Source organism: Mastomys coucha, unplaced genomic scaffold (assembly GCF_008632895.1).
Source record: "Mastomys coucha isolate ucsf_1 unplaced genomic scaffold, UCSF_Mcou_1 pScaffold18, whole genome shotgun sequence".
NCBI lineage: Eukaryota > Metazoa > Chordata > Mammalia > Rodentia > Muridae > Mastomys > Mastomys coucha.
The window spans coordinates 24,728,268-24,742,661 of NW_022196900.1; the positions used below are offsets into that span (position 1 = coordinate 24,728,268).

Here is a 14,394-nt window from a genome sequence, read left to right on the forward strand (position 1 = left end):
CTAACAACAGGATATAGAATCACTCCAGGTCACATGACCCTCTCAAGCCTGCCCCCAAAGCACTAGTGGCCCTCTCTGTCCCAGAATTTAGTGATAGATTATGATAGCCTTTGAGAAGTTCCTAGTGGCTGGAATAGCTTCAGCTTTACAAAACAGAGCCCCATAGGTCTCCACCACCTGCTGGGAGACACTGTACTGTAACATACTGCCCTGGCAGTATTTCTGCAAGTCTTACATCCTTCTGCAGTACAAAGATTTGAGAGGTTTTGTTGGGTGTGGGGGACAGAAAGCTGTGTTACCAGGGGAGCTGGTCTAGAGCAAGAATGAGGGTGAGTTGTGTCCAAACCCTGAAAATCTTGTCCTGAGACAGGCATGAGTAGGACTGTTTCTTCCTTGCCCTGGGCCTGCATGTCCAGGCACATGTAAGCCTTACAGCCCCCACCTCCACTGCCCTTGAGGTAGTCACATAGCCTGCTGGCCAGATTATAGATTCAACTTCATCTTACCCTATAAGGATGCATCCTACAAGCACCTGGGATTCCTCTTTATGCAAATGAAGCATTCCACAGCACCCCAGCCCCAGCCAAAGATGTACACTCACCCCCTCCAGCCCCCTAGCCATCCCCCAAGGGTTATATATAGTTCTTGTTCTTCCTCAATAAAGAGAGCTGTTTCACTGATAACCGTCTCTGGAGAAGGCCGTTTCTCCTGAACTCACTCAGACTGAGATCCTGCCTAACCTATCGGCCCTGGCTCAGCTTCATCCCTACCAGCCCAGCCCCATGAGGAATGGTGCCTGAGGTGGTCTGGAGGGGAAAAGCAGACCCAGGGTGGCAGTTGGAATTCCTGGGAAGTCCAGGTAAAGGGGAGCTATAATCTGAGATTTGGACAAGTGAGCCCAGAGCATGAACAACATTAGAGAGTCAAAATTCAGCAGAAGCAAACATTAGGACAAGAAATGACCAGAGGGTGCAGGAGCCTTGGCTTCAAGGTGTATGTGGAGGAGGCAAATTGTTTTCATGAAAGATAGAAGAGCAAAGTAGACCAGATGGATGCTCAGAGGTCCAGCCAAGTGGGAAAATGAAGGTATATTTTTGGTTCCATTTCATGTTCATGGTAGCTCCCTGCAGGAGACATGTTATCTCTGTCTGCTAGAGGAGAGACTAAAACCCAGTATGAAGCACACAGGACAGGCTTGCCTCCTAGCCTTCTAGCTTGTCCTTGGGTCCAACTGAATGGCTGACAAGTCTCAAGCACAGTGGGCTGAGTGCAAGTCGTGAACGCAAGTCAGCCGTTGACTGGGGCCTATTCTGGCCAGGAATGACAAATTTGTGTTAGGGCTCATTACTAACATGGGTGTGGTTTTCTGTGGTTTCCCTGTAGCTAAGGATATCCTGTGCCTGGCTACTAGCTCGGCGTGTGTGCAGAGCCCTGCATCCCAAGCTCTGGTCATTGCTGGTTTCCTGGTTACAACAGCTGTCATGGCAGAGAGCTCCCATCCAGGCAGCTTCTGTCCTTGTGGCAAACCTCATGCCACCCCTGGGACTTCCTCCCAGGAAATTCTGGACAGTAGGTCTGCCCTGCCCAGGATGCCTTGCAAGAGTGTTCTTGTTTTCTCTGCCTGCTTTTTTCCTTTTCCAAAAGGGCAATTCGTTTCTCGTGTTGGCTTAAGATTAGTTTGTTGGTGAAAAAGGTTGTGGCTTAGGTCTTTCTTGAGACAATTGTCAGGCTATTTCCTTCTCTTTTTATATATAGGACAAAAGAATTCTAGTCTCAGAAAGTGTCAAAGAACTCTTCTAGTGTGTTTGTGTATATGTGTATGTGTGCACAAACATATTCACGTGTGTATACATGTGTAGAGAGCAGAGGTAAACACAGGATGTCTTCCTCAATTATTTGCTATCTTATTTCTTAAGATAAGGTTTCTTATTGAACCCAGAGCCTTCCAGTTTGGGTAGGCGTCCTGGCTGGTGAGACCCAGAGACCTTCCTGTTTCTGTGTTCTCAGTGCTTGTATTATTGGTATACACAGCTGCTCCTGCTTTTTATGTGGGTAATGAGGATGTGACTCAGGCTCTCATGCTGCACAGGAAGCATTTACCTACCTACAGGCTTGTAAAAGAAGTGCTCTTTCTCGCTTCAACTCTAACTCATTTAGTATATTTAGTCCAGTGATGTTTGGAGGGAGAAAAGTTTTCCTAAAGAGACCTAGCCTGCTGGTGTGGGAACCAGGTTTTGGCCTCCGATGTTATTCTTCTCCCTCATCCCCAATTAGAGGGCCCCCAATTTGTGGAGTCAAGGTAAGTATGGATGTGCATTAAAAACGGAGTCAGGGGCCATGTACAGCACAGTGTTGGCTGCTTGCAGCTGAAGTAGAGGCAACAGAGGAAACCTTGGAGACTCATATTTGCACGACTGTTTTAGTCTTCTGTATACCCCCTAGCAAGTCCCCCTGACTTCTTGGATCTCAGAAACTTACCTGCAAATGGAATGTCAACGGGAATCCACCCGTCCCTCCACCCCTGTACTGTTAACGCTCAGGACTGGTCCTCAGACCAACGCAAAGGAAATAGGGAAAAGTCTTTAAGGCAAATTTAAATTTAGGGAGAAGTATTATTAGCATTGACAAATAAAATCTAGTTGTAGAAACCCAGAATTAAAAACAGAAGTTATTTTGTTGTTGTTGTTCTTGTTCGGATATTACTAGTCAAGAGCCAGGTGAAGAGGGAACTGGGAAGTGATCAGATACACAGTTCCCCAAATTTGGGATTTCATGAACTAAAGAAGTTTTTCCTCAAATGAAAAACTGGAGAGTTGTTGCAGCATTTTCTCTGTCCAATCACATTAGGGCAGTGACAGGCCTGTGATTGGACAGGAATAGAGAGGTGGAGCTAGAAGTTGAGCAGGAAGGGGCGGAGCTTCTTCATCAGGGAGGGAGGCAGAAGAAGAGGACGGTTCAGACCCCGTGTGGTTATAACAACCAGGCTAAGATTTTTTACAAGATTAAATTAATTGGGTCAACATTTGTCTTTATCATTTGGCATTGAAATTATTGTATTGGCATTTTGTAATTGTGATCTTATTATTATATAAACCTGATTAGATAATTAAGCCTTAAGAGTCATGTTTTACCGGGTTCTAGGAATTAGATGAATAATTGTGGGAGTGTTTAAAGAGTTGCATGTGATTGAGATGTTGCAGCTAGCTGGGAGAAAATAGCTAGAGCTCACCGGGACATAGCGTTGTGGGCGGATGGTACTGGCACTAGAACGTTACCAGCGGGGGAAAAAGAGTTTATAGGGTGGATTCATTTATTAAATATTCCCACTACAGGGAGTAACATAGAGAGTTTATTTTATTTAGCCTTTTATGATCATGAAAACAGAATACATGACAAAGCAATCTAGCATCTGTATCAATATCTTCCTGTGATTGGAGAGACATTCTAACACCAAAACATGGGGATGCACTTTCCTAGAAAGAGTGTTTTCATCTTAAGTGTAACTGAGCCGCTGTCAAGAGGAAACTTTGTTCCTTATTTTTTATTCCATGTGATCTGGTGCTAACTATAACCCACTGGTTAGAATTTATACTTGGTAATCTGTGGTTGGAGTGCTCTACAACCAAGAAAGAACAGCTAGTGAGTGAGCTGGGCTCTTGATACCTAATCAAGGCTATCTTTAACATAGACATTATGTCCAAGGGAGGTAGCTACTGCCCTTTGCCAAATGAAAACCTCCAATCTTTCTTAGAAAAAATCTAAGTGGGGGTGGCAGCGGGACAATGGAAGCAGAGATGAAGGAATTATGTTTAACCACTGCGGACTGCTCCTTGCAAAGCTCCACAGGAGCATATGCAACAAGTTAGCAAGGATGTCTAACACCAAAGCCTATATACTGCCTGTACCACACAAGTCTGCCATTCCAGTCTATGGGCCAAGCCCAACCACTACTTATTCTGTAAATAAGGTCTAGGGGATGCAGTCAGACCAACAGGTTTGTATGTTTTCAGGCTGCCCTAATCATGGTAACTGCATGACTGATTTCAGTCAAGGTACACAAAGCCTAGAATATTTACTATCTAAATCTTTGGAGACAGTGTCTTCTATACTTTACCTTGCTCTTTGATTCCAAAAGTGGTTACCTACACAAGTGAGGGAATTAAGACCACATACTAGGCCCTATGTGTTTTTGGCCAATATTGAGGTTATTCATCAATCTTAAAAGGTTCAGAAGGCTGCCTGTCTATCAAGTGATTCTTGTCCATACATTCTAAGTCTTCAGGAGGATGTCCTGAAGGAAAGAAACTACAAATGTGTTGCTGCTGTAAGGAGCTGTGTCAGTTCTTCTGTGTCCTCTGGTCCCAAAGATGGCCAGCATCTCTACCCTGATGTCCATGAAGGTCTATCTACCCGTCCCATCTTCTTCCAGTTCTGTGCTTAGGCAGCTGTGAATGGTACCTGGGCTCTGAAAATTGTGAGTGGAGCTAAGGTAGGGATTGATATTTTGAATATAAAGACACTGAGTCAGAGTCAAGGACCATTTGGTTTAGCCTGTATGATCAAAACAAGATACTTCATCTCTCTGATTTTTTTCTTCTCTGAGCCATGAAAAAACTAGTCAGATGACCTTGAGTTTAATCTTCAATACTAACTGACCTCTGCATATATATCCTCTTAGGGACTAGTAGAGGCCAATATGCTAATAGCTTCTGTGTCTGGCAATGTAGAAGGAAGAAGTCTATTTTTACAGGTCTTAAACCTCATTAATCATTTTGGCCATTACCAGTTATTTGACCATTAATTTATGCCAGTTGTCATGCCAAGTAGTTATGAGCTGGCCCTGATTGGCTTGTCTAGAACCACAGTAATCCGAGTTTACTGAATGTGTAACAAAGACTTCCATGTGGGAAATGGTATCAAAATTCATATGTGAATTTGTCCAGTTTAGGGCTTCTGGCTCAAAATACAAGGCTGTCTTGTGTCCCCTCCAGGTTCTGGAGCTTGGCTACAGCAATGGTGTTAGTGAGAGTGTTCCTGGCAGGAGGGAGGTTTGTGTGGATTAGCACAGTGATCAGGGGCTACCCAGAGGATGAGTCAGAAACATCAGCTCATCTCAATCAGCCCCACTTCCATCTGTCCCACTCCTGTTGGGGACACTCACAGCATTTCTGGTTGATAAGTAGGCATCACACCTTGAGGTGTCATCTGCATGATTCACTACACATTCATTCCTAAATCTGAGATCTTACCTCCTTTAAGGGGGACCGTCTCAGTTGTTTTTGGAGAGGAGTCCTGGAAGAGAAGAGAGAAAGGCAGGGTGAGGACACCACTAATGTAAAACAACTTGTCTTCTTTTTCACCTTGGGAGTCCAAAAGCACTGTGCAATTGACAACCCACTCACCTTTTGACCCTTAGAGCTTGAATACTCATTCATTGATTGACTATAGTGGGCTTACATTCCAGTCTACCTGTCTACCAGAAACACAAGATAGGGGTTACCATCCACATCTCACAAACAAGAAACAAGCCAAGATGGCTTGTCCAGGAACACACAATGAGCTTGTGGCATTCAGGACCACAGCTGGAACTTCCACCTCCCGGAGAAGAGCTTTCTTCCTCTCCACACATAGTACTGTTTTTTCCCCCTTAAGTCAACATACGGTCAAATGAAGTGAATAAATGTACACACTTTCTTCTTTCCATATTTGGTTCACCTAAAAGTATTGTAAACATACCTGGAAGATATCTTTCTATCTCGGTTGTGGTTGGAAATTGTGATATTTTTATTAGTGTTTGTATTCCAAACATTTGAAGTAATATCATAAGTAAACTGGGTCTCTGACCTCATGGATTTATTACAAGCTTATGGCCAGATATAATTTGCAAATATAAATATGTAGCCCAAACAGAGGTGTATTTGTTTATACATTCATACAATATTACAAGTGACTTATATAATAATCATAAATGTCTACATAGATTTTTTTATGTAAATGAATGAAAGGTTGATGGAAACATTGTCTGCTAAGGAGGAAACTGTGCTAGGGGTCAGAGAGGATTAAAGAGAAAAGTAGGTAGCATGTTCTGTGAAAGTGGCCCACAGAGATGGAGGGGCACTGGTTCCCAACAGATTTCTCAGAGACTAGTTTTCCAATGTCCCTCACTTCTTCACATGTCAGTCTAGAGAGGCATATAAGTAGCCTTCCACAAAGGAATGGAATGCCACATTTACTTTTTGGCCTGTATAAGTCAGTCACCTCTAGTGCACTTAACTGAGATAATTATAAACCCTAGAAATGGGTGAACATTTTCATGGGAAAAATCGTTTCCCAATGTCTACCAAAGCTGAAAGTTGACAACTAACTGTATCTGACTTTCTGTGCAAGAAGTGATGACTATCTGGAGGTATCATTTTAATTTACATCCCCAAGAGCTCTGTCATTCTCCTTCTGTGGACACATTGTTTTCTTCAAAGTAGGTCTCTTCTCTCAACCCAGAGGTGGTGGATAGGAATACAGCCACAGAGGTCTTGGGAATATAAGCTTTGGTGCCACACCAATCTGAAGAGCACCTATACCTTTGTACTTCTGTTTTTTTAGGGGAAAGAGATGTGAAGTTGGTTTGGAAGATACTTTCCCCTCTGCTTGTTTTCCGAGTTGTGTTGCCTTTTTTTTTCCTGAGAGCGCTAAATGTGTGTAAGTAACAGCACTTTACATCTGTGATTGCATGATTACCCATATGATTCTTAGGAAAACCTGATGTCACAAAATTCCCCTTTAGGTTGCCTCTGTGAGAAAACAGCCAGCACTTCAAAACTTATTAAGCAGCTGGCTTAATGCCAAGCATGACTTTTGATTAGCATGATGTGCAAACACACAAAGAAAGGCATTCCCATTTAGATGAAGCCTAACAGGATTGAATGTACCAAAAGCCCCACCCCATATCCACCTAGACACCAGAGTCAATAGCAGATGAGCAACACCAGCAGAGCCATCCCAATGGCAGACATGCTAGAGAATGACTTGTCCAGTCTTGGACCATCTGTGGTGTGCATTGTGTCACTCATTAAAAGATATGCTATGGACCTGATTCATTAAAACAATCATTGAAAAACCACGAATAAATATGGAATCAGAACACTGAGTGTAGCGCACACCATGAAAGGATCACTGTGCTTAAAGAAAGAATTCCTGAAGCTTTAATGCTGAGAATCTCAGGCTGCAAATTTATTCGGCAGGTTTGGGTAGAGCTTGGGTTGCCATTATCTCTCATGTGTTCTCAGGTGATGCTGATGCTCCTGGCTTCCAGAAAACCTTTGATCATCAAGGATAGAAGAGGTGTATCTGGGAGGAGGACCTAAATGTATGTAATGGCGTGGGGTCATAGAAGGGAAAGCCTTGTTTTGCCTGTCAACTGAGAGTTCTATCTCTCCAGTGCCCAAAGCACTGACAGGTAATCCTGCAGGTTCATCTTTTGCCTAAGGTCCAGGGAATTCCGGACAGAAATCTGACTGTTCCTGTGTTGAAGAACACAAAGTCTCTATAGCTTCCTCTGGCTACTCATAGAAATAGTCAAAGCAAGAAACAAACCCAGATGTCTTACAGACCATCAAGTTGATTTGGTAAGGAAGGATGCCAAGATACTAGAGTCCAGGGCCAATTCTGGACTAAAATTCTTCACTGAGCTTTCCACTTGGCCAAGGGCAGAGCATCTCATTGCTCTCTCCTCCCTATTCTCAAGCAGTCCTGGAGTTTGAGGAAGGAGGAAGCAAGGCCTCAGGACATGACGACTGCTTACATTTATGAGACAACATGATGACTGTTAGAATTTGTTAGATTGTTTATACCTGAGGCGCTATGCTGAGTGCTGTCTGTAAACTGTTTTAATAAACCTTGCCTGGGGAATTTGAGACCTTGGCTGTACAAAATGAGAACTATCTTGGTTAGTGACTCGGCTTTGAGTGAGGTAGGACACAGGCTTGACCTAGATGCAAACAAATGGCTTCCCCCAGGCTGTCATCTCATCTCCATAGTAGCTCTGGAAAAACAATCACCATGGTTACCAAACCGTGCTTCATTTCCTTAAGTATACTTTCCTTTTTCTTTCAGCCTCTATGGACATCTGATGGACATTCCAACAGTCCTAGAGTTCTTTCTGTGTAGTGGAAAGAATGGCCATGCATAGTCTGTTTTTATCCAGGTGAAATGACCCTCCCCCACCCAATCATTAGTCTAGAACTGTATTTTCCTCTCCCTAATTACTGTGAGTAGAGCTCTGGCCTATGATTCCTTCTCTGGGCTGTTGCAGTCATAACAAGATATGGCATGTAAATGATGAGCCACTGTTTGAAAACAGTAGCTATTTGAGAGGGACTTCTTTGGACCTTATAATGTGTTTAGTTTGTCATAATTCCCCAAAAGGTCTGTTTGCTTTCAAAGTAATGATGTAGAGGGTATGGAACAAATGTCTATAAGTTTCTGTATTTGCTTTTTCAAACGAAGTCCTCTGTTACTAACAATTATCAAGACAACTAAAGTGTGGAACATTCTATGGAGAATTCCACATCTGTTTCTTTTCTGGCTCTTATTGTCTTAGAAGGTAGCTCACAGCACATGAAGATCTCTATTATCTTTAAGCTAAGATAATTAAGCAGTTCATGTTACTCTGGGAACCAAATCCTTTCTGGGCCTTATTGTATTGGTCTTTAAATGGACTTCAAGAATTAAGAGTTGTGTAAAACTCAGAGAAATGACTTAATCATTACAAAATATCTCAGAGATAAGAAAGTTGGTCATATTGTCTATGAAGACCAACGACTCTGTAGCATTGTCTCTCTAGATTAAGGCAGACAAAACAGCAGTATGTTCTCCCAAGACCCAATAGGAGAGTAAATGGCAATCATACAAGTCCCCCAGGGAAAGTGTTTTTATTAGGAACTCCTGGTTTGACAGGTCTGGGATTTGGAGTAGTGGCATAAACAGTGTTTCTCCCACTTGCAATATATATGTATTGTGGATAGTCATGAAAATAGTTATTCTGATTCAGTAGATCTGGGATAGTCTCTGAGATGTTCTGATTGTAGTCAGTCTCCTGGCCATGTTGTCATGTCTGGTCCATCAGCTACTCTTTGAGTAGCACTGGCTTCATGACATTGCAATAGGCAAATAGGTCTTATAGGCTTGGAAAGTCGCTGCAAGAAGTTGTTCTCAGATGTGAGAGTAAGAACTCTTCCTACTCTAAAGATGGAGTTGGTACTTTGTCCTCTGGGCCTCCTCTATCAATGAATGTTGTCATCTAGCTTCACTTTCTGGTATGTCTTGGTCTGCTCTGGAGTTTGACCATTGTTCATACCCCAGTAACTCTTATAATCCAGTTTGTTATCCTCTTGGCCATACCTCAATTCATTGTCTAGCTTGATGGGTCCTACCCCTCTGCCTGGTCCATTATCATAATGGAGAGCTCATCTTTATAGAATAATATAGTTAGTGAGTCAAAGGATGACAGCATCTAATAACCCTCCATCATCAATCCTTAGGGTGTTAAAAGATTCAGATAAGGATCATAAAGAAATGCCAGTCTGCTGAGTGAAAGACAGCCATGCCTTTAGAGTGTTACACCATAGACTAGATATTCATGAAAAGAAAAATTGTTGCTAGCTGTCCCCTTAATGAAGTGTCTAAACATATAACTATATATAACCAGACATTTGTCCCTAGCTGCTATAATAATTCCAAGCATAGATAACCTCAGGCAGACCCAGAATGTAGATTGCTCTACTAAAGAATTGACTTAGCTCTTACAACATAGTCAATACCACAAAACCAATAGTCAAGGGTAGGTGTAATGGTCCACTCATGGCTTCTCAAATTTTATTATTCTTACAGATATTCTGGGAAGATTATTAAATTGTAGGTTTGACTTGGTAGCTCTGGGGTGAATCTGGGAAGTCTTAATCTCCTCTCTCTCTCTCTCTCTCTCTCTCTCTCTCTCTTTGTGTATGTGCATGTATGTGTATGTATATCATGTATGTGGGTATGTGTGTCTAAGCATGTTCATGGTTCTGAGTGAGTATGTGTATACTCACATGTGGTGGTCAAAGGACAACCTCAGATATCAGCTCTTAGCTTTTGCCATGTTTGTCCTTTGGTTAGTCAGTTCTGTGTTCACTACCTACTAGCTGGATGAGGAGCCTCTGATTTTCCTGTCCCTAACTCCTATTTTGTTCTAGGAGCAATGGGTTTACAGTTGTGCATCTGGATTCTGGACATGCAAATTTAGGTCTTCATGCTTGGTAGTAAGCAACTCAACCACTAAGCCATCTCTCAAACTAGAGTCTATTTCTAACAAGCTCTCAGGATTCTCCATGTATTGGTTTGCTTTCTTATTTTATCTAATTTTATTTTCCGGTGGTATTGGAGAATGAACTAAATCTTTGCCTATACTAGGCAAGCACCCTAGTACTGAACTACATCCCTAGCCCTTTAAACATTTTTACTTTGAAACAGGGTCTCACTAAGTTTGCCCAGGCAGGTTTTGAGAATAACTAGGATCACAGATGCAAAACCAGATAGGACTACTCATTAAATTGAAAACAATGGTTTCAATTAAAACATACGTAGATATCACAGATAAGGTGGTATATGAGCTTAGACCCCCAAGTAACGATAAAATATCCATCCACAGAAGATATGGGGAAGTGAAACATGGACTATATGTGATTGTATGTTATTAGGCAACATTGTTGAATTACTGTGAATTCTTGGTTATAGTAACAATGTTGTGGTAGATAGAGATGGATATCAGATTATGAGTGAGTGAAGCCACACTGCCTATCATATATGTACAGAGGTGGCATGAATGTGATGAATTCTTGACACATTCAGTGGATGGTTATATGGGCTTTATCATATCATTTTTGAAAAAAAATTAGAAGACAGTTTCTAAATTTTCTCAGATTCAGCTTGCATTCTAGTTACTCCCCCAAACCCTCCCAACCCTAACCAGAGGTGACCCATTCTTGAATCTGGAGTATTCTGCCTGAAGCTCAGTTTCATAGTCTTCAGTTTCTCAAGTTGGGAGAGTGCCCAGAATGGGTCCCACACACGCATGTGAGTCTTTCCTTCAAGGCCCTGCAGAGCGCTTGCTCCTTAGGAAAAAACCTCAGCTTTTTGGAAAAAATTAATTAAATTAATTAATTAAACAAATTATTAAATATAATGAACCCCAGATGCAGGGAGTCCCTTAAGAAGAGTAAAGTGACTCAGGGCATTTCAACTGACTTTTAATGTCTGAGTTTAAGAAACAAGGGTCTTCCCAAACAGCCTCAATCCTATATTATCCTCACCAGCAATTCCATACTAAAGAAAGAGAAAGGTAGGCTTAGCTGTTTTATTTTTCTAGAAATAGTGTCCAATATTTGAAAAATCAAACAACCTGAGACCCTGCTATACCACTCTGGACTGTGTTTGTGTTCATTCCTAGGCTTGGGTAAGCTCAGTTTCCTGGCTTAGGAATCGAAGGCTTGACTATGGTTGAGGGCCCAGAGCCTTCCTTATAATAATGCAAACACCTCTCTGTGAACACAGTGCTTGAGAAACCATTTTCATCATGGATTCTTCTTTCCCGGAGGGGATAAGGGAAGCTCTATTGTGTTTTTTCCTTTTGCTTTGCTCTGTGTATAGACAGTTCATCACTACTCTGCAGTCGTCTTTCCCAAGTTATGGGAAAAGTGTGTATGCACTTGAGTTACTCAACTTATCTTTCTTCCCATAGTGCTGTGAAGAGCTGAGCCTTTGATGGCAGACTTGCCCTGCCTCAAGACAGTACCACCTCTTTGGACGCTGAGAGACAACATTCATTCAAGTGAAAAGATGCGCATTCTATTCTCATTTCTAGGGCTTTATTTACACATACCTGTTTGTAAACATGCACAGAGGGCAAAGCATCCTAGAGGGAAATGTAATGGGGTTCTTACCAGGCACAGGTAAATTACAAGGCATTGACACAATAGAATCAGGACTCCACAGAGGCACAAAGCAGACTTCTACATATAGACATGGATGGATCTCGATGATAAAGCACCAAGTGAATGAGGTGGACTTAATCATGAAATCTGTGCACTATGTATTTGTAGATACTCAGATTTATGAAAGAACACATAGGGATCTGTTTACAGTGACTTTCTCAGCAAAGGCAGGCTGCTACTGGGCTGGGAGGACAAGGCATGAAGAGCTTCTAGGTTTTTTCCCCCTTATTTATAGATTAGTCTTGCTGAGCAATATAAATGTATTTCATAACAAATATTGTGGGTTTAAATGTAAACAAAAGTACAGCTATTTCAGAAGGCTTCAAAGATATCACTAGAAAGCTATATAAACAATTCAAGGGCAGGGGGTGGATTTGGCTCAAGGTTTTGGTTAGGGTTATGTACCCAGTGTCTATAACAGTCTCCTGTACAAAAACGATACTCAGTAAATACTGAGTTGATATCTCAGTTTCCCCTTTGTCTCCACTATGGAGTTTTCTTCCTCTTGCAAAATTTCACTTTCATGACATGGTTAACTATCCCTTCTCCATCTCTTTTCTCATCTCTGTAATTGTCCAGGTGGGGCCTCTCTTCCCATCTCTTCCATTCCTTGAAAATGATTCATATTTATCACTCTGACCAGATATTGTAGTTTCCAGTGACGTTTTCCTGTAGTCTGCTGGGGAAGTACTTCTTCACAGGTGGTCTCAAGGTGGCCCTACATAGTGCAGTAAAGTAAATCTCATGGTTCCCTACACAGTCCCAGTGGTACATGGAGGACACCATGTGCCCATTCCACATTTAATACTAGGACGTGAGTTTGAGCCCCTTGGACCTTTGGTTTCTTTGAATGCTTCCTACAGAGCCTCTTCAGTTGCTAAGTTTACCTGTTTGTACAAGTCCCCACCCACCTTCTTACTGGATACACTCCTGATAACCCAGGCCCAGGGAACTCATATTTCCCCAGTTCTTGTCACAGTTAATGCCTGATAATGTACTAGAAGTGATATGTGAAAAGCATTAGATTCTTAAATATCATGGCTATTAAAATGGAAAGCCCTAGCCTGTGAGCAAGTATCTGACATGTTAAAAAAAATCACAGCATACTAGAGCTTATACACAGACTGTGCACCATCCTATACTAGGCACGGAGGTAAGTCAGATCAACAGACACAAGAGTACAAATCTCTGAGAGAAGAATGGGAATGTTTCTGCCACCATCAGGGCAAGCAAAGGGAACAGCATTCTCACAGAGCAACCAAGAGTCACTAAGCAGCCCCTTACTGTACCACTTGCTCAGGGTGCTTGACTTCAAGCCCTTCCCTCTATCTGTGCTTCATTTTCTGCATCTGTAGAAACAGGGCAGAAGCCTGTCCAGATTTCACAGGAGGAATCATTTCAATAATGGATTGGAACTGGTTCAGCACAGTGCCATCATCATCCCTTCCCACCTTCCCTTCTTCCCCACACCCAGCAGTTCTGCCTGTATCCTCGACTGACAAACGTCTTCAGGCCACTCCAATCTGTCTTATCTGGCCATTGCTGCAAAACAATACACATCTGGTGTATGGAAAAATCACAGTGACTGAAAGTAGAGAATGTGGAGAGAAGAAAAAGTGCCCAAAGCTTTGCCTAAGAGTCATTCTTAGCAGATGCAAATGATCCATTAAATGATGAGTCCCATCAGCTCTGCAGGCCAAGTGTGAATAACTTCCTTCTTACACTACCAAGGGGGAAGGAGCTTTAAAGCTTTATTTAAATTTCAATACTTGATGATACTTGTAAGGCTCTGGCTTTCTCTCAGTGACTAGTAAGCTGCAGAGCCTGTGGTCCAAGGCAACTGAAGGAAAGCCAAGAAAAAAAAACCTGAGTGATTATAATATGACTTGTGAGAATTATAAACTAATAAAAGGTGCGTTCTCACTTGGGCAGGGTGTTGCACCAGTGGATGCAACACATTCGATATACAGTATCCAAATCACCATGCCTGGATCTCACGCCAAGCCTGTGAGTCATGTGAGCTGAGCATACAGTACTTTCCAGACAGTGTGTAAGAGTTCTCTCTCAAGGATACTTTTCTAAACTACAGTTTGACTTTCTCCTCCAACCCTTCTATCTTATCCCCATTTCAAACAAACTAAATCTCTCAAGATGGTGTGGCCCTGCATATTATGTGTGCATCTCAGAGGGCACAGGTGACAAAAACATTGCTACTTTTCAACACCCTGAGCTCTTCAAAGTCAGTGGCTTGTGAGGAAGCTTTCGATTTCTTTTGTGGGTTTTAACATTGAAATACCAGAGCTCTGGGAAGCCTTGGCTTCCTCTCTCTCTCTCTTTCTCTCTTTCTCTCTCTCTCTCTCTCTCTCTC

At 42.2% G+C, this 14,394-nt stretch overlaps 1 protein-coding gene across 1 annotated transcript in view; it reads right to left on the reverse strand.

The window, feature by feature from the left end:
* Positions 1–14,394, reverse strand: part of Tnfsf8 (TNF superfamily member 8) — a 26,885-nt gene that overhangs the window by 11,205 nt on the left and 1,286 nt on the right. Inside the window, exon 2 of the mRNA XM_031377650.1 lies at positions 5,250–5,292. Coding sequence (XP_031233510.1) covers positions 5,250–5,292 — 43 coding nt within the window. The remainder of the gene's footprint in view (positions 1–5,249; positions 5,293–14,394) is intronic.